The sequence below is a fragment of the Haplochromis burtoni genome, unplaced genomic scaffold (genome assembly GCF_018398535.1).
Source record: "Haplochromis burtoni strain Fernald_Lab_line unplaced genomic scaffold, NCSU_Asbu1 Contig_59, whole genome shotgun sequence".
Lineage (NCBI taxonomy): Eukaryota > Metazoa > Chordata > Actinopteri > Cichliformes > Cichlidae > Haplochromis > Haplochromis burtoni.
The window spans coordinates 302,379-323,287 of NW_024582420.1; the positions used below are offsets into that span (position 1 = coordinate 302,379).

Sequence of the window (20,909 nt, forward strand, 5' to 3'; positions counted from 1 at the left end):
GCCTATCCTTTCATTTGTTGAAGTTAGACTAACTTTACATATATGGTACGATTTCTAACCTGCATTGACTTCTTTAATAACTCGGTGAAACCAACCTGCTTTATACGCAGAGAATTGGCAACATGTAATTTGAAATATGTCTGTATTTTGTATTAGACATGTTCACATATGAAACGTAAGAGGAAAAAAAAGCTATGTGGATCATGATGGTGATATTCAGTGGGTTTTAAACTCCATATAAAGACAAGCAGCCATACACTGTAATCCCCTTGGGAAAATAGAAATCGTGTCACCAGGCCTGGCTGGTGTTCAAATGCTGCACGGTCACACCGACGAATGTGAGTGTGTGAGAAGAGCTCGGTACTGTCGGCGTGGTTCCGGCTGGATTCGTTTTTCAGGCTGTTTGGGAGCACTTAAACCGGGCGCAGAGCCTACTCTGAAGAATGTGCAGTTTTCAGGAGGGCGGAGACAAGCCTGCTTTCCATCCACAGCGAGGGACAGCGGCGTCCGTACGCAGCCGTACTGCGCGCTGCTGCTGCTGCTGCTGTGGAGGCTGCATAATTAAGTTTACAACAGGAGACAGCGCGGATCTCTCTCGCTTCTTCTGGGGCACAATGGGTGAATGTTTTTCGGTCTCACAGCACGGCAGGCATTTCCCCCCGATCTGCCGAACTAACCGGAGTCGTCCGTGGTAAAGTGAGTGGCACAAGGACTCGAACAAGTGACCCACCTAACATAGTTCTAAGTGCGGCTGTTTTGGAGAGGCGCAACACTGGAACCGGGAGGAACCGCCTGGAGGTGGAGGGGGTGGCTGCACTGATCCTATACCAGTCCTGCACGCGATGTTAAAGAGCAACTACCGTTGCGGTTTCACCTCGGGGTGGCTACGAGAAGTGGACTGTCCGGTTTGTTTTCCCCATCTGCTCCCAGCTTGCGTGGAACAAAGTGTGCTCTCTGTCACATAAGCCGCGCAGTGAGGTAGATCCAGGAGGACTGGCAGCGTCGGTTTCCATTTGTCTCTCTCTCTCTTAAAAAAAAAAAGAGTTCAGCTTCTCCAGAAATCATGAGGACCACCGAAGAGACGGAGGGCTTTGACGGCGAGGCCTCCAATACTTCCATGATCTCCGGGGCCAGCAGTCCCTACCAGCCCACCACCGAGCCCGTCCATTCGCGGAACGTTTTTGGGGGGATAGTGTGCGACATGGAGTACCTCAAGTCATACTTGGGGATTTTAAAGGTGGTTGAAGTGGTAAGTCAAAGCATGGCGACATCGTTGCAGTAATACTCAGAGATGTACAGCCTTCCTTTAAGTGGCCAAGCTGTGACGCACCGTTGGTGCATAACTTCTACTGATCAGCAACTAACATGTGGAGGAAAACTCAACTTCCAGGGGGCAAAACACGATAAAGTGCAGCTATAGTTAAACTCGCTGTATGCTAAGCATTAATACCTTACTTATTATTTATGTGCAATAATAACCCCGAGGTTTCATTCTAAAGTTAGCCACACCGGTCCTGGCTTAACCTTCACTGCATCCCTACTAGAGGTCACTTCAACAGTATGCCCACCCCATGACTAGTGAATGTATAGAGGCGAGCTTGTTTTTGAATGGATAATGGCTCCTACATAATAGGGTACTATTCCAGAGGGAGTTATAGTGTTTAATAATGTCTGCCATTTGCGATTCGCTTGCACTCCTTGAACGTCTTGATAACTTTTAGTTACCACTTGCATATTTGCAAGTAGTTCCATTTTTTCACTGTGTGGCTGTTTGCTGCTCCAGACCACTTAAACACGTGTGCAAATACGGCTGTACTCGGTGAGGCACCTGGGAAAACCTGTATGTGTTACCCATTCAGTTGCTGTTGAGGATAAAAAGTGTTATCACCATTTCTTTTCACGCTGTAGTCAGTGGAAAACACATTTCTGATGGAATTTTTGAATCAGTTCACCCAAACCAGATGTCTGAACTGGGATAAGAGGCAACAACAAAGCACAATGAAAGGGTCCCAAAGATCTGATAACTCACCAGAGGAGGAAACATCTATCAAACTGGGACCATTTCTCTTCTTCCTCTGCCAAGAAAAATTCACTACGGGGCTACACTCATACACATGTTGGAGTGTATTCCCAACAACACGGAGGAGAACAATGTATGTGGGAGGCAGTTTCTCTGCAATACTTTAAAAACTTATGCAGAAAAAGTTTTAAGGTTGTTGTTTTTTTTAGCTTGTGGGTGGCTGAGTGTCCCAGTGGTCTGAGAGAAGCTCACAGTCTGTTGCACACCTGTGATGTTTACCTGTATGTGGGAAGGAAGGCTAGGAATCCTTCTGTCATCAGCGTGGGAGAAGTTTGGAGCAGGCGGTAACTTAAAAGTATTAGATTTATAATCTTCACGCATTTCATAGCAAACCGGAAATGTTTGAGTATTGCCTTAGACTTTGCTGGTTAATTAATTTATTTTGGGTTTTTTTACTTTTAGCCACAGAGCCACATCCTCTGCCCAGACATAAGACACCATAAAATTACATTCTCCACCTGTGCAAACATCCAGGATTCCATATATATATATATATATATATATATATGATTCTGCTCCTGCAAAGTGAAAAATGCTATGTATGTTTTTTGGGAGGTGTGCCTGTAGATTACCTGAATAGCAGTTTCTTTCTCATTTAACAATTTAAGCCAAACTCCTTATGTCTTAAGTTTTGTCTGAACACAAGCATCTGTGCAAAGACTTTGCCCTAAAAATAATTCTACATTTGTTTACAAAAATATCTGTGATACTTCAAAGTCTCATTTTGCTCTATTCCAGAAAAAGTACTTAGTTGTGATACCCCAAAATAGGCCAAGTCATGAATAGCGCATAAATCACCCATTAAAAAAATCAGTTGAGGTATTTGAAGTAGAATCTGTATTACAGGCATTGTGGGTACAAGAGAACAAGCGTCATCTCATATCTATTAATAATCTTCAGTTTGTACTTTAGACTTCAGAAGCGTGGGAGTACTTTTGCAGTTTCAGATAGCCACGTTTCTCCTCTGTGAACAAGGAGAGGACCAGTCAAAGTCATCCAAGTTTATATTCAGTACCTTAGAGGAGGCCTTGAGAGAAGAGGCCTTTAAAGGCATCCTGCCAAGCATTAATGGCTTCATCGGCTTTCATTTTTACTGCTCTCTCCTCTAATTGTTTCACTCTGTGCCAGCCAAGGAGCAGTGATGATCTTTTAGAGCTGGAAAAACAAGCAAAACAATGTGGAGGAGATGCACTGCAAAAGGGCATCATGTAGCAAATGGCAGCAGTCTACTGTCAGCAGTACACTCGATGCTCCAGTTTATGGTTGGGGCGTCTGTATCGACTAGGTATTTATTCGTTATCTGCCATCTGTTTATTGGCAAGTAAGAATAGATTTGCTGACGGAAGCCTTTATCTGTTATGTCCAATCAACCTAAAGGGCTTTATAAGTGGAATCCTGTTTTATAAATTTGTTTGACTGAATTCTGTGTTAAACAGTTGAATAAATGGCTGAAAGACACTAAAGTAGTTGGGTTTAATCCCCTCAAACCTTCCTTTTTTGATACGTCCTTTTTTTCCACAAATATGCATTTGCAAAAGCTTTAAGGGGGCCAGTCACCTGTCATATCTTGGGTGAATTGATACATGTGATGCTGCTGCTGCTGGCCCTGCACTGAGCAGTACAAACTCTCAGTGGCAGGTAACCTGATCGAGGTGCGCCCATCCTGACAGCAGGTTTGTCTTTGTCTCTTTGTGACCGGGTCAACAAAGTCCAGCTGATATTCACATCATGCACGTCGACATAGTGACAGGAATTTGATACCTTGTTGGGCCTTATAGTACACCTATCAATCACACTGTTTCCCAGCAGGGCTCATGCCTTCATGATAAATAACAGCTTTTCTGTTATGGTGTGTATCCTGCCCTTTTTTTTAAAGTAATATTCTAACAAGTGGAGGTTAAATATTAAGGAGAGGTGTTCTTTCTCCAAATCTTGTGTAATGAAGTTACCATATGCTCCCAAATGTCAGCACATGCTTCCTTAACCGAGAGAGACGCCATGTGCTTTACTCTCGTGTGGTTGAAACACGACTTATTTGGATCTTGCAGGATGGCATAAAGACAACAGGAATGTTGTGCAGGCACGAGGGGAGACATGTATGCTGTTGCATATGTGCAGCAACACACTTTTCCTCTGGGGTGAAATTTAACCAGCATTCAGGGTAAATTTTCCATCTCATACCCAACTGTGAGCTCCTGCTAAAGCACATTCAATCTTTTGGGTCATTTTTAAGGTGTTTTTTTTTTTGCATGAAGTAGTACAGTGTGGAAGTCCTGCACATAGTGTTGCAAAGTTTCAACAATAAAGCCTCCCATTCTCCTCCTTTAATTATCTGTTCACAACAGATGGCGTATAAGAAGGGGATCGGCATCCAAGATGTCCTTAAGGCAACTAATAATGTGCTAAATCCCTGAGATAAGGACTTGTTTGCATGTAGGAGAAAGAAGGGAAAGAAAGCTGACACATTTGTTCCTGCACATACGATGCGTGATGAATAGACTGAACAAGAGAGAAGGTTGACGTATAATCAATACTTACAAAATTATCCAGTGTGGGGCTTGCAATTCTCCGCCTCCTCCCCTGTGACTGCCTGACACCTGCTACACAGGGGCATGGAGGAAGTAATATGCTTTCTTTGAGAGACATTACATCATCTCCCAGTGCAGTGCACTTCATTCCTGTTTGGGTGTGACCCTTTCAGTTGTATTTCAGTCAAAGACAGGCTGCTATCCAGCTACACACTCTAATGAGGCTTCAGCAACTGCACACAATTCAACTGTTGTCCTAACGATAGTCTGCCCAGTCGACTTATTTTCTCTTCCTTTCGGTTTCCTGTGAGGTAATGTCACAGACAGAGATTTAAATGATCAGACTGGAGTTTGACAAACTGTGGAGGGTTTTCCCCTTATGCTTTACCAGTGCCAGTCATCCAACAGCTCTGCTCACTGAACAGGATAAACAGGGTTGAATAAATGATCGTTTTCTGAGATAAAATCTGCTAGACTTGCTCTTTGTTAGTTATGCTAGTGTAGAAACATACATGTTTGAGCATTTAGAAGTTTATTCTTTGCTTCTTTGTAACATAACACCCACCCACCAGGCCGGCCCGTGACACTGAATTAGATAAGCAGTTAAGAGGATGGATGGATGGAGGGATGGGTGGCCAACAAGGTGTAGGAGTGTAGTGGTAGAGATAGTTCTTTTATTTCAGCTTCATCTCACTGATTAACCAACACTTATCTACAATCGAGAGTCCAAGAAACTGGCTGTGTCAGAAGGGAGGGTAGATTGTCCGCTAATCGCGTGCTCGGTAGCTTGACCCTCTGCTCCTCCAGCCCACATGGGGGAAGATACTGAATCCGAATTTACCCCATATTGCACCCAGTGTGGGATAGTCGAGAATAAAATGCTGTCTAAATGAATGAAGTTCTTTGAATGCTCAGTATCCTACATGCACATATTTACCATGGACCTTACTTAATTAGTCCCACAAGTTAGCTAAGCTCTAGCTTTGTGCTACAAGCGCCGTGCATGTCAGGTTAGATGACGGTTCTAAAGTTTAAATGGTCTTTGCATTAGCAGGATACTGGAGTAGACTCCCTGTGACCCTGCGATGGATAAGCAGTTAAAATAAAATGGATGGCTGTTTAAATTAATGTGCCTGATCTGACTGGGTGTGCCAGCACAAGCACAATGTGGGTAAATTTATTAAATGTTGTGGGATTTAATAAGCTATTCATGTGACCCGCACAACACTGTGAAGCTGCAATTGTGACTCAGAGATTACAGTACTTTGCAAAAGTCTTGAGCAATCCCTCCTTCTTTTATATTTTGCCAGCAAAATGGGAAATAGATGCAGTGATTTCTAGAAGCACGTGAAAACATACGTGGAAGTACAGGTATGAAAGGAGAAAAAGAGTTGGTGCAATTCTAATGAGCTTGAAAGTCAATATTTGGTATGACCACCTTTATTGTATCCTGATATATTTTTACTGCATTAGATGAGTGTGTTTGTTCACTGTCAAGCTGGAAAATTAGGCCATTCCCAATGAGACATTTTCAAGATGGTATTGCATGGTGAATGAAAATCTGATAGTGCTTTTCTGCGTTCATTCGTCCATCAGTTTTTAAAGATCTTTTAAAAGTTTTTAAAGATCTTTTAGATCTTTTTAAAGATCTAAAATCCAACCCCAAACCACGATAGAGCCTCCACCGTGTCTTACAGATGGCTGTAGACACTCACTGTTGTACCCCTTTTCTGACCCGTGCACTCGCACTCGTCACTTTATAAGACCGGATGTTCAGGTCAGATCCTGTTTGATTTGGCTTTCCTCAGCCTTTCCCTCCTGCGTCCCTTCTTTAAGAATGGCTTTTTGACACTCATCCTTCCCCAGACCGGGACAGGGGCGTCTCTCAGGTCGCGTGTCAGGTCTCTGTTGGATTTTTTCTGTTGTGTGTTTCCTAAGGATGTAACGTTCAGATACTAATATGGATACTGATACACTCCACATCATACTGAGATGCTGAGAGATACCAAATTGACAGGCTATCACAAAGGTGGCTAAAAATACAATTTAAAATAGGTTCTTTGCTAAGTGGTCTGTTATGTGTAGACACAGCACTGGTTCATCAGCTGGAGTAGGTAAACAAACAAACAACAACAACAAAATTCCTCCAAAAATGGAAATTCCAAGAGCCTGGCTCCTTGGAAGAAAAATAAATACGAGTTAGCTCAACACTCGTATAAACTACTGTACATGATGTTATTTTGATAAATGTTTTGTTTTAATGTAAAATGTAGTTAAAGGACAAATATCTGCTGTTAAAGTGATCATTTTTCTTTTGCAACAAAAGACACAGAGACAGTTGAGTAGCTAAAATAAGCCAGAGCCAAAGAAAAGGGGATGCTGTTTGCGCTTAAACTGCTTAGATTTGTTAGTAATGACAAGTAGTGAAATAAAAAAAATACCTGCCTCAAACTTGACCCAGTTTCTTCAGTAACTTTCTTTGAAAAGCAAAAAATGATCTTACCTTTCAAGCTTTGCTACTTGAGCGCAGCTCCTTGTTTAATGTTTTAACAACTTGGACAAAAAGCCATTCCTGCATGGAATATTACAATAATCCGAAATCATCTTAACAGAAACTGTTTAGCACGAAAGTTAGTATTTATTTTTCCATGTTCAAATATGGGCTTTGTGATTCACAACCAACCTGCATACAGTAAATGAAGCACAGATCCTGCAAGCCATTGTGCTTCTTAGATCTTTTATGAATAGGTCTTGTTTGCTAAAACACAGATGCAAACAGTAGGCGACGGCTCTTATTATATCTCAATACATCAAAATTCATTTTTGCTTCAATGATGGAAAACCATCCAGGCCAAGAGGCAGTAAAGCAGCACCAACTAACGATACTCAGCTATGCCGCTGCGCTTTGCTGCTGGGTTGATGCTTGCAAGCTGATGTTTTATCAGCTCAAAGGATATCTTCCAAGTAACACTGAGGAGTGGGAAGCTGTTCCTTGGCAAAGTTTTTTTTTTTTTTGAGTGCATTTTGTTGAGTGTGGATGAGATGACTGTGTGTGAATTATTAGTCAAACAGATTGTGTTTGATCTGTAAATTGCATATGTCTGATATGTGATTGCTGTTGTTTTGCATTAAATGACCTTGAGTGAAGTTTCACTAACATTGCGTAGACTTTCAGGGGTAACATTTGTAAATGAAAGAGAAAGGAAAACTGGAGTCTCTTATCACATCCTTCACGTCTGCTCATGCAAAACTGGCCTTTGCAGTTTGCATAAAATTAGAAAACTGATTCTTAGCTACTTCAGGTCGGTATTATGTTGCATTTTCATGGTTTTGCTATGCCTCTTGGTTTTGGACTGCTCCTAGGCAGTTGGCAATCTGTGTGTGGTTTTGTCGGGGTCTAGATGGCAGAAGAACACCTAAGTAGCAGAATTCTTCCCATACTGTGGTTTGTTGATGGCTGTTGGCTGGAAGCGGGCATCTTCACAAACTGCCAGGAGCAGAACTCATGGGATCACAGACTCTGGTCTATTCATAGGACAATCGCTTTATGAACTGGAAAGTTTGACATTTCAATCCCATAATCTTACAGAAATAACTTACAGTATTCTTTATACTTATATTCAATATACTGACTAGGCATGTATATATTTTAAGTTTTTATATACTTTGTATTTAATGTGCTGGCGTATCATTTGTTAACTGACGTCGCTGGTAAGACTCACTGTCAGATTTGTCCAAGCTTCAGAAATGAAGGTCAGACATATTTTGTCAAAGGTCTGACGGATCCCACAGTTATTCAGAAAAGAGACTGAATAATGAACTCCATTCTAGGATAATGAATGCAGACTGCTCATGCTGACCTAGGTTTTAGTTTTTAGAGATGATTCACTAATCAGCCAGTGAATTATCTAACCTGTTGTTGGCATAATATACTCAATATATCCCTGCACTATTAGCACCACACTCATGCTTCCTGGACAGTGTGACTGTACCTGGCTGCAGGATTTTTTGCAGAGTGGTAAATGTGATATAGTAGCACTCAAAGTGCTTGAGACTACATTTAAACATAAATTTGTGCAGTGCTTTATCATATATGAGCACTTTATCTACCTGTCATCCATAGCCAAATTTAGAACCAGCAGTTGTCTTTGGCGTGCAGAAACGATGGATTATAAAGTGAAGTCTTAACATATAAATGCTGGTATTTTGGTAAAGAACTTGCAAATTACACATAAACCCCAGCTGTGCTTTGAATTAGAAGCTTTCTTGCAATAAGGTGACAATGCTAACCAAAGCACCTCCTTGCTGCACATAATAAGATAAAATGTGCAATCAGTGCATCAGTTATAAGTAAAGACGGCGTAGTCCTGTGCAGTACTGTAAAGGAGTTTGTCTATGGCCTGAATACTGAACTTCTAGCTGTGGGATTGTGTCCATATCGCTTGTCGGGGGAATTTTCTCCCATCGTTACAGTTCTTGTTTGGATCCAGTTTGAATCAATACAGTATTTGGATTCCCCAGTTAACAATGCAGAGGTCATCAGCATGACTGTGGCTGTGGTGAACGGATGTTGATAGACCCTGACCACCCTCTGCACCAGCTAAAGACCTCCTCTAACATCTGGTTCAGCTTTGCTGCCACAAGGACATATACAGAAAATCTTTACCATCTCACACCACGATACCTGCATTTCTCTGTTAGATGTCTCTTATTAAGCTCATTTGAACACTGCACTTTTTCAGTTTTCTGTTAAGTTTTTCCATTCTTTATCTTTCCAGGCTATTTGATTTTGTGATATTGTATTTATTTTATTGAGATAAGCTGTTCCCAACCTGTGGAATAAACAAAGTGTATCTTATTTGTATCTTATTTTAACTCTTGTCTCTCCTGTCGTCTTCCCTCTCACTTCAGGTCCTTTCACTCATCGGCTTCATCTGCATAGAAACTATCATGATGTGTTCCCCCTGTGGAGGGGTCTACTTCTTTGAGTTTGTCAGCTGCAGTGCTCTTGTGGTGACAGGAGTCCTCCTCCTGATCTTCTGCCTCAACATCCACACCAAGGTGCCCCACGTAAACTGGAGCCTCACGGTACGTCCACACTACAGAGTGTTAACATAGCTCATGTACACTAATGTACTGCTGAACCTCTAAATAAAGAACAGGATGACTAATGTTAATGCAGTTTATGATGATACTAGAATTGCCGTTGAGGAGAGATAATTCCTCAGGAGATACAGATGAATAGTACAGCATTTAGATAAATTCACTATGAAATTTCATCTTCATGCACGCATTACAGCCGGCATCGGCATCCGGTTTTAAAGTTCTAATCTCACACATGAACCCCCTTACTCTCCAGATATGGAAAGATGTTATGTCTGTTCACTATCTACAATCGGTTGTCATGTCCTTGTGGCTGATAGCAGAGTCAAAACACTCCTCAGCATCAGAGGTCATCGTACTCCTGAAGACTCCCCTGAGGCTTGTGCATTTTCAGGCCTTCCCAAATATAGAAGTTAATCCTGAAAAAAATCAATTTAAAATCAGGCAACATGAAATTTTAGAAGAGTAGGGTTTAAATTTGCCCTCTGAAACCTTACTGGTTTACACAGCAGTAATTTTGCATTATTCTCGTCATATTTAGCGACAGTCTGGCTTACAATTTAATGCTTAGCTGCACGTGTAAATCTATCGATATGCTCACCTTATGATAATAATGCAGTGGTCCAGGTAAAGGTTTACATGGCATTAAATTTATAAGCTTTGGGTTTTTACTCATCTTGAGACCAGTGACCAGTACAGTTATTAATTTTATCTACATTAGAAGCAGTAAACACTCCCTGTACGTTTTCTTTTAGCTCTATTTAAGGAGCTGTTATCATTTTAAGAGGCTATAATAGGCTTGTTAGCATTTAACTCAGTTTAGCTGTTAAGCAGCAGTAAAATACAGCGAGGCTGGCATGGCTTGATGTGTCTCTTGTTATTATGTTTACTTTCACTAGAACCTGATAGATATATGATTCACCGATACTGATATTTGTTTTTAAAAGTCTGATATAGCAGCTGATATTTCTTTCTTTCAGACACAGAACACAAACATGTTCTTAAAAGTTGTTAAGTGCAGTCTTTACTACAATGATATGGCAGTGTGGGTTAAAAATGATCCTGTTTTATTATAACGACAAGTCGTGGATTACTGGTTTAGATGCTAGGATCAGACGGTTGTTGTGTTTCTGGTAATCCAAACATGACTTGCTGAGTTCCCTCTGGTGGACAAACTACAACAACAGTAACACTCATACCATTGTTGGAGGGTATTTCTCCCATCTCTACTTTTTTTTAATTAGAAATGTTATTTAGAAATGCACATTCCAGTATATTGGTAAATAGTGGGTATCAGCTGATTTACTCAGCCTGCTCAACCAATAAATGATAATAAAAACTATACAGAGCAAATCATACTATTAAAACAAGATTCGTTTTTAAACAGGATTCTTGTGTAATCTTAGTAAGGACTCACAAATAGATACACATAGCAAATATTAGTGAAATCTGTTTCTGTTTTGTTTCCTAAGAGAAAAAATATCAGCTGATAAATCACATTTTTTTGCTTGACTGAAAATAAACATGCATAATAATAAAAATACACAAACGCATGGTGGCTGTCTGCCATCAATATCAGTTTAAAAAACCTTACATCAGTCAGGCTCTACCAATAGCTGATATCAGGAAGGTTAGCTAATATCAGCCAGGTTAGCTAATATTAGCCAGGTTAGCTAATATTAGCCAGGCAGTGATTTTCCTTTTTTGCCTTTTTTTTATCTTCTTCTTCTTCTTTTTTTTGCCTGTCCCGTTTAGTTCTTTTGCCATCAGAATTGTTGTCTAAAGCCAAAGAAAGATGCCCAACGGATTTACTTTTTTTTATCTTCTTGATGATTGTTCTGTTTTAGCATTTATGCAAGGAGATTTAAGCTTATTATTTAAACAAAGCATTGAAACTTAGTTTCTTTCTAAAGTAAGAAATTGAAACAAGCTTTACTTGAACTTCTGTTTGTTGAATATTGTTCTGTATTTAGCACTAGAATAAAATCTAGCACAAAGTCATTACAGTTTCCATGTTGCTACCAGGATGTGCACTGTCAGCTGTAAGAAAATGAGCTGGTGGGTATTCTCCAGGAGATACTGGCAGCCTCTAACTGTTTGCCTGACAAGCAGTTGGTGGTGAGTTCTGATCTGCAGCCAAGTGTCTTTTACAGACACGTGTAGAAGAAACTTCTTTGACCATACTTCCAGCTTACAGTACATACTGTAGTAAAGATGTGGATGCTAAGCCAGATGTTCAGATCTAACCACAGCTATCAGATTGCTCTACAGTATCCTTAGTACAGTATTCCACCTCAAACATGAAGAGAGGGTGTGCCTTTGGCGTCTGCTTTTGGCAGAGTAACACCGAACGAAAGCGTTTTACAGTCCCATAGAGGCCAGGGCTAATTTAGGAGTGCTGATTTAGGAACTTTTACCAGATACCTGTAACCATTACTGTCCATATAATCCAAAATCCTTCTGTTTGCTCTTTTCAAGACTGCCTGTTCTTTTTCGTCTTAAGCCCGCTGGCGTTTCTCCTGTCACTTCTGCCTGGTTATTATTTTTCCATTTAGGAGATTAATGGTTAAATAATGAAATGTTTAATTAGCATGTACACTGTGTGTTTGTGTGCTTAAGCCTGAGCTCAGGAGTTGGCATGGGGTTCACACAAAGAGGTTGGAGTTTGATGGCCTGTGGTTTGGCACACTGGTGTTGCTGGACTTTATGCTGTTATGCAAAAGAATAAAGGTGAATTTGTCAAATATGAAGGACTTTTTTGGTTAGCAAAATGTTGCAAACAAAGGTTTACCGAACGTGTTACTTTGCAGATTTAACAGTGTTTGCTCTCACTCCAAACTGCTTAGCTGACGAGCCCACGTTCCTTGGACGCACTCCACGGTGTGGGCTCAGCCACACGCTGTTTATGTCTATCGTAGTCAAAGCTGCTCCGGTCACATTGGTCCCCTGGGAATTTTACCACGAGTGAGCATTTCACAGTATTAACCAACTGTTAAACCTTCTGCTGACTTTTCTGTTTCCCAACTACAAACTCTCAGTAGAAGGGTTCTTAATCTAACAATTACGTGCTATACGATCCCATCTCCTCCACTTCCCCCTCTGTGATGACTTTGGCAGCACAGAGGGGGAAACACAGGCCTTGACCCTATTCCCCTTCTTCCAAATGGAAATGAATGCAGTCCTAGGACTCTTTTGTAAAGCTACTCTGTAACTTTAGGTGATTAAATTAAACTCGAGGATTTAGTTTTTGAAGGCAGATAATTCGGTCCATTGTTTTCCTCATTCACAGCCAAATAGCTGTGGGTCATGCTAGGGGGATTCTGGGACAGAAATGAGGCAAAACTAAAGACACAAAGGGAGAGACAGATAATAGTGTTGTTATTCTCTCGTTGGAGGGAGAGCGGCCGTTCGATTGCCCTGCCAGTATTTTCTGGTTGTTTTGTTCTGAGAACAGAGAGTATCTCATCACAGTTAATACATGAATGAAGTAAGTAGTTCAGGATGGAAGCCCACAACTGGATGCTGAGTTGTTCCACTACAGTAAGCTGTTAAACAGCATTTCCAAACAGCACTGTAGAGACAACAGTCACTTGGAATCCCATTTTATTCTTTTCCTTTCCTGGTAAAATGTTTGCATTCAGGCAATTACCATTATTGCTGGTCAGATAGAGCGCAACTTTCGAGATGGAGACTTTAAATTTTTCATAGGCTGTGAAATTCCATGCTAGTTGTTTACATGCACATTTTTCTATTGGACCTATATGGGAAAATTCAGGAAAGAATATAATCACATGTGTGATTTGTGACTTTTGGGCGAAGGTAAAGCAGAGAGGTTGAGAAACAACTGAACTGACTGTGGGATTGAAGTGGCATCATGAAAACGCGCAAAATCGTTTGTGCACATGAAAGAGCACAATGGAACAGGAATATCTGGTTGGCTGTGTCTCGTTTAACCAGTTTGACAAGCTGGATGGGAGTGCATGAGTAATGCGAGCAGTGTTTGCAGTACGCTGAGTGTGCACCTTTGAAGTGGGTTTAAGATTACGGTCGAAGGTTAAGATCATAACTGTGGTGTTCATTGACTTTCCCAGTTAACATGTAGAGATATGGTTCTGTATTTATGTTACTGATTAAACCACGAGATCAGTGGCACATTATCTCACTTTTTATGCCCTGCTGAGGTATGTGCATGCACATGTGTGTAAGTCTGCGACCAGCTAGCCTTTTTGACTTTGCTATTGTATGGTCCATGCGTGTCATATGAGAGACCATGTCTGCAATGATTATAATCACGCCTCTGATCACGAGGGCCGTGCCCCAGCCACGCTGAGCCCTTCAATATTAACCCCCTCCCCACAGTTTGGCGTGCCAAGAACAGGAGAGCGGTACTTGAAAAGCAACTGTCTCTTTCACATTACTTCCTATGTGTAAAAACGTGGGGGATGGAGTTAGTTATATGTGTGGACTGAGTGTTTGTTTAAATTGAATGAATGAGGTGCTAGGTGGCTTTTAAAAAAATATGTGCTGTTGGCTTCTTTGCTCTCCTGTGGTTTTTGGATATGGAGCACCAGGATGCAGTCTGGCTGGTTAGAAGAGTGCAAACAAGCTCTGTTTGTTCAGTATACAACATCAGCCACAATGTGCTCAGTCCTTAGACTAATAGGAGGCTACATTGTGCCAGTTTTTTTTTAATTAGTCTTGTGGGGTTTAACTAATGCACATCACTGGCAGCAGCTTTCAGACAGCTCAGTTTTATCTTGAGCTCACATTACATTAGTTTGTTATTTCAGTGGTGTGCTTTGGGGTAACAAACATGTTGTGCTGTGATTTAAAATGTATTTTTGTTGTTTTAAAAGTTATTTAAATCTAAAAGCAAGAGGCAGCTGTAGGATATTTGTTGCCATGAGTGCTTTAAGTGGATTAAATTGAAGTTTTATGTTAAAACACCAGGAGTGGATATTTTTTATTTGTTATTATAACCCAAGGTTGGTCTAAGAGGAAGGATGTCAAGAGGGAAGTTCAGGAATTCTGCCTTCTTATTACCAAGTCTAGAAATAGCCAAAATAACAAGTATCCTAATGATGTTGTGTAGAAATAAATAGCAGGTACAATTATGGTGAAAGAAAGAACACACTATTTTAATTCTAAGGTTTTATCTATCAAGATTACACTGAGTCATTATTTATTAAACAAAAAAACTGAGCCAAATGCAGAAGCAGCATGTAAACAAACTAAAACAAAACAAAACAAAACTAGGCACACCCTTTCCATGGGGATTAAGAGGCTCTATAAAAGCTGTGGTTTTGGCAGTTTGCTGGCCTGGAGCGTTCAGGGGGAAAGAGATCAGCAATGATCTCAGAGAAGCTGCCCAGCAATCTGGAAAGGCCAAATAATCCAACAAATTTAAAGTCCATCATTCACAATGACAAAGATTATTCACAAGTGGTAACAGGTAAGACAGCCGATGGTCTTCCCAGAAGTGGACATCCGGGCAAATTCATCCCAAAGTCAGACTGTGCCATTCTCAGAGAAATTGCAAAAAAAAAGTCAAGACTCAAATGCTGTGGCTGGACCATAACAGAGCCGTCGCATAAACAAATGCCCACAAACCTCAATGAACTGAAGCAAAGGAGAGCAGGCCAGAATTCTTCCACAACGATGTGAGAGACTGATGAAGTCATGCAGAAAATGATTACTTCAAGTTATTGCTGCTAAAACTGCTTCTACAAGCTACTGAATCATGGCGACTTGCTTGCACCGCTTTCCCATTTTGGCTTGGTTTCTGCTAAATAAGTAATGACATGATGATGTAGTGTATCATGTGCTGTCATTCAGCTCAGGTTGTGTTCAAGACATGGAAAGAAAGAAATATGTCCTGATATGTAAAACCTTAGAACTGATAGGGGGTGTACTTTCTTTTTACCACGACCGTACAATTCTTCCCAACAGGAGGTTAAAAAACAGACAAGAAGACAAGGAGCACCAAAGAATAACTCCAAATGAATCATCAACTACTCTTGGAAAAACAAGGGAGTTTTGGATCAATGGTTTTCTGTCACGAACTTTGAATTCTTGTTATTATTTAACGTTCTGTTGGTTCGCAGGTTGTTCATTGTTGTTTATTCTTGTTTTCCATGTTTCTAAATATCTTGAGTCCTAATTCTTTTCTTTTAGTTTCTGGTTATTTTCATGATTATTCTGTTTTAGGTTTATTTTGTATAGTCTATTCTTTTATTAGTCTTGCCCTTGTGCCTCTCTGTGTCAAATTTGTAGAACTGAGCCTGTCATCTGTCAGTGAGGGGAAAAAAGATGGGAAACACAGGAGGAACAAATCAGGATGATGAGACAAGGGAAGTAGAACTCAATGTAAAAGCACAGGTTACAAAAGACTACCAAAAAAAACTGGGAAGTAACTACACAGAGATGACCGACTTGACATAAAGGGCCACAAGGGAAGGATTAACAGAACAAAAAGCTAATGCAAAATATGTCTGTGAAGGTTCTCAGTCATCCAGGTCATCGTAGTCTAAGGAGCTTCAAACTCGGGCGAGTTCTCCAAGCATGACATCCCAGTGTACTTTAGGCCCAGCCACAGGACAAAACCTGGTTCATCTCAAAGATAAAACTCCTAAACACAAACTTAACAACTTAGTGTATGATGTACAGTGTAGCGGGAAATGCTCAGACCTCTACATTGGAGAGACCAAACAGCCACTTCATAAACGCATGGCACAACATAGAAGAGCCACCTTGAAGGGACAAGACTCGGCGGTCCATCTGCATCTAAAGGACAAAGGACACTCTTTCGAGGATGCCAATGTTCACATTTTGGACAGAGAGGACAGATGGTTTGAAAGAGGAGTGAAAGAAGCATCTATGTCCACTGTGAACAACCATCTTTGAACAGAGGCGGGGGCTTACAACACCAACTCTCTGCCATCTATAATCCAGTTTTGAGATCCCTTCCCAGATGCCTTAATGCCCACTCACATCCTGGGCCATCTGACCTCAGGAAATCACATGATAGGGTGGAGCTAGGCTTCACAATGGGTTCACCCGAAACCCTGGCTGATTGTGACCTACACCCGTTTTCACACCTTGGCTCATGTGATTAGGTAGAGGATCATCAAGGGGTCCATTGTCCCTCTTGGGGACTTAAAATCTGGGACTCTCCACCAGTTGCTCTTAGAACTGAAGAAGCTTCTCGGATGAGACGTGAAACGTCTTCAAGGAAACTTAAAGAAGTCCCGACGCTTTTCTTTCCAAGCTCCTTAGACTAATGCAGAATACTCATGAAAATACTTATAAACTGAAACAAGGAACTAGTACTCAAAAATAAACAGCAATGAATAATCTGAGAACCAACAGAACGCTAAAAAACAACAAGAATTCAAAGTTCGTAACAGAGAAAACCAAAGAGGACCTGTGGAGCCGTAGACCACACGTGAATGCATCCAAATAAATTCAAACAATGGGGAACATACCATGTTAAAATGTACTTTATCAAAATATACATTTACTTCATATGTTATTTTAGTATTGCCCAAAACTGCCAGGTACTGAAAACATCCTGTGTTCAACATTTCATTGTTGTTGATTTAAATCACAGGTGATCCCAGTCTTATATAACATCACTAATTCAGAGCTGTGATCTTTGTTTTTGTCTTCCTGTAGGACCTCGTTAACACAGGTACCAGCACCCTGTTTTTCTTCTTGTCATCTCTCGTGCTTGCTTGCATCAATCACAACACTGGAGCTGAAATAGCAGCAGTGGTGAGTACTGACTCTTTGAACTTCAGTGGCATCCTGCCTAGATCTATAACAAAGGAAGCATAAACGTGTGTAGATATGGATGCTATTTTTGTGCCTTACTTTACTGCAGCATCACTGACTGATGATGTCCATAGATTTTGTTTCTTACTGACCAGGCTGCTAAATTTCCTACCACTGCACAGTTCTGTATATGTGTTTAATTACACTAATTTATGCACTTGTAGAAGTTTTGATATATCAGACAACCTCATCAGCTTATTGAGCTGTAATCACGTAGCTTTGACATTTGTTGACACGTAAATGGTTCTGCTTCCCGTTTCCACCTGTGTGCAGATTTTTGGCTTCCTGGTGACTGTCGTGTACGGAATAAACACCTTCCTGGCAGTGCGGAAGTGGCGCCGTGGCGCTGGGTGTCAGGGGGTGGCTCAGGCCAGCGATTACATTCGGGCACGCACGGCATCGCGTGGCGAGGTGGAGCCACGACCTGAGCTTGCATGAGTGCTGGCAGACAATCAGGAAGACTAAGAGAAAGCCATGCTACCAGCAGCTGACTCTAATGGAAACAGCTCTGCCTTCAGAACAGTATTTCCACTCCAGTGAGACAGCCACCTTCGGCTCACTGCACGCTTTTGACTTCTCATCACAACACTTCAGCTGTGAATGAGGCTCCGTGGCTTTGTTCAGCAGCCGTCCTGGCTGCTCCTGCTGACACATAAACACTTAAGTAGAAAACCCTGGTCACATTTGACGGTGTGCTTTGTAAAACCCTTCATCTACATGTTTTTCTAAAGCATTTTGAAGGACAACTTCCCCTGAAAGGCTACAAAAAGAAAGCCTGACTTCTCCCCAGCTGTGCACCTACTCTGGCTCCAGTATATGTGTTGACTTTTGAGCACGCTTTGTCTTTCACTGTGAATGAAGTCCAGTAAAACAAGGTCAGCTTTTGTACAGTCTGCTTATGTCATGCCGCTGAAGTCTGTGGTAATAAATGTGATCATGAAATGAGGAAACCAGTGGACCAGCAACAAACCCTAACCTGCAGTCCAACCATGACTTCATTGTTCTTTCTCACAGCTTTTACCTTCTACCTTTGAGCAAGCCTGACATTTAATTTTTTAATTATACATGCGCTCATGAAAGTCTCCTTGTCCTTGTCTTGGCTAATCTTACACATCTTACTTTTACACATGACTTTTAGCCACTATAGCCATACTGCATTTGCTGTCAGCATTTATGGAGTAAGTGCAGATTACATGCACTACATTAGTCCACAACACTTAAAATGGGGAAAAAATAACCAGTCCAGTCCAGTTGGTTTGACACAATAACAGGGACATAATTTTTAGCAGAGCTTAAAAAGTTTTACTTATAGATGTGTGTTAGGCCTACACTGTGAGCCTGGAGGAGGTTATATCAAGCAATGATAAGGTAATCCGTATCTTAATTTTGCACACGTCCAACACTTCAGGTAACACAAATCTTAAAAGTACATCAGTGAGATTAATTTTAAAGCAAACATCAGTAGATGGCGTGGTTGAGACCAATGTCATTAGCCTATACACTGCTTCTCAGGTACTGACCCTCCTATATTACAAAAAAAAAATCACAGGGTGCCTCGACCTAAACACTGTGTTTCCTAATGCCTTTCTAAATATTAGACTTGATGAGTCTGTGGGGTGGAAACATGGTACATTTAGCAAATCTGTGGTTGATTGAAATGTTTGTATATGTATCTACAATGATATTATCCCACATTTCATGTATTATGATATCCCTATCCTTCATTACCCTTATAGCAGCCTCTGCAAAGCCCATCCATCCAATACTGATTTCTCTTTAATATTTTTCAGTTGGTCAGTGCACCTGAAGTAAACAGGAAGTTAAACCTTTGTCTACTTATTTAGCATCTGATCTTCTTTTAATGTACACTACAGTTAAGACCTGAACCTTATTCGGGCAAGTTGACTATGGCCCCCTCTTCTGGTCTTTATATGAAATGTATCTTTTTGTTGCGTCAGTGGATCGGGTGTATAGTCAGATGATTTTACATTAGTGTGTTTATAAGTGAAGGACCAGAAATGTATTTGACTGTGGATTTTTTTTTTAAATTAAGACTAATAAATGCCCTGAAGATGCTTGATTAACCAGGCATTTCTTAGATTTTAAATAACTTATGTTTTAATGCTGTTTCTCTTGGTTTGGTGATTGACATAGACGTATGAGAAGACAATCTTGTTCGTATTTATGTGTGTGTAACTTACTTTGATGGGTTTGTTTTTGAGTAATACTATTACCATGTTCACTTAAGAATTTGTACAGCAACAAAATCACGCTATTGCATTATGCTATTTGGTCATATAAACCGACCATATTTGTCAAACGCTTATCAAGCTGCAGCTCTCTCTGTGTACGACTGTGCTGCAATATGTTACGAAATTTGTATTTATGAGAAAGAAAAGGCTTTCTGCTGGTTTGCAGGTCGTGACATAAACGGCAAACAATGATCCGATCCCGAAGAAGTGTGGAGACTTCACACTGGTTTATAATGACATTATTGAAATGAAGACAGGTTTTTATTCAAATTTTTTATTGCAAAAAAAAATCCAAAACCAAACAAAAACTAAACAAGCAGGCAACATACATCTACACTGGTTTTACAAAGGTGCCCGTTTATAAAATGGTACTGTGTGGGGATGTTGTTCGAATGTTTCAAATAAACTGAAGGTTCTCCTACTTCTTGGAAAGAATAAATCATTTAAAACCATTTGGGAATGTTTGAAATGTGCACTTTCACAATGTCTGTACCCGTGTTACCTTTTTAAGCCTGTTTAAGGTTAAGGTTGAGGACAAGGGTGTCAAACATAAGGTCTGGTGGCCGGAATTTGCCCAGCAAAGACCCCAATCAGGCCCGCTGGATGACTTTGGAAAATGTGAAGAACACAGTTTACAGTTTTTCCTACCCATGGCCAGTCACATTACACCAAAGTAATTAAATTACAGATTTCTGTAATTTTACACATTATTTCTTACAATCTAAGCTTGAAGAGTCGTGCTGAACGACTTATTTTATTTAATACAACAGCATTTCTTTACCATGTAGAAAAACTGAGACATAATTTTTAAATTGCTTATGTTTGCGTTGATATTTCAATGAGTGAATCCACAGTTACACTTTTTACACAGAGAAACTGGAATTTCACCGATCCAGCCCACATAAGATCAAAGTGAACTCTATGTGGCCCACAATATAAAATGAGTTTGACATTCTTGCTTTTCACAGGGTATAAACGATCTATAACATCATTGCAGGCGGGTTCATGGAAACCTTAGCTCTTATTTTGCATAGACCTGCAAGGTCTTTTTCTCATTTTGTTCATTTATTTCCACTCAACTTTAAAACATGAAGCTACAGCTGTAACAGATCC

At 40.6% G+C, this 20,909-nt stretch overlaps 1 protein-coding gene across 1 annotated transcript; it reads left to right on the forward strand.

Annotated features, from left to right (window-relative positions):
* Positions 1–139: 139 nt before the first annotated feature.
* Positions 140–20,246, forward strand: cmtm4 (CKLF-like MARVEL transmembrane domain containing 4). The gene is made up of 4 exons (XM_005937178.3): positions 140–1,249; positions 9,520–9,696; positions 17,386–17,484; positions 17,818–20,246. Exons 1-4 carry the CDS (start codon positions 1,064–1,066, stop codon positions 17,980–17,982), a joined length of 627 nt encoding a protein of 208 aa, XP_005937240.1. The 5' UTR covers positions 140–1,063; the 3' UTR covers positions 17,983–20,246.
* Positions 20,247–20,909: the final 663 nt, after the last annotated feature.

Coding starts and splice junctions, on each gene's coding strand:
- cmtm4 (XM_005937178.3), top strand. CDS start 1,064: ATGAGGACCACCGAAGAGACGGAGGGCTTTGACGGCGAGGCCTCCAAT. Junction 1,250..9,519: donor TTTTAAAGGTGGTTGAAGTG/GTAAGTCAAAGC, acceptor CTCTCACTTCAG/GTCCTTTCACTCATCGGCTT. Junction 9,697..17,385: donor ACGTAAACTGGAGCCTCACG/GTACGTCCACAC, acceptor GTCTTCCTGTAG/GACCTCGTTAACACAGGTAC.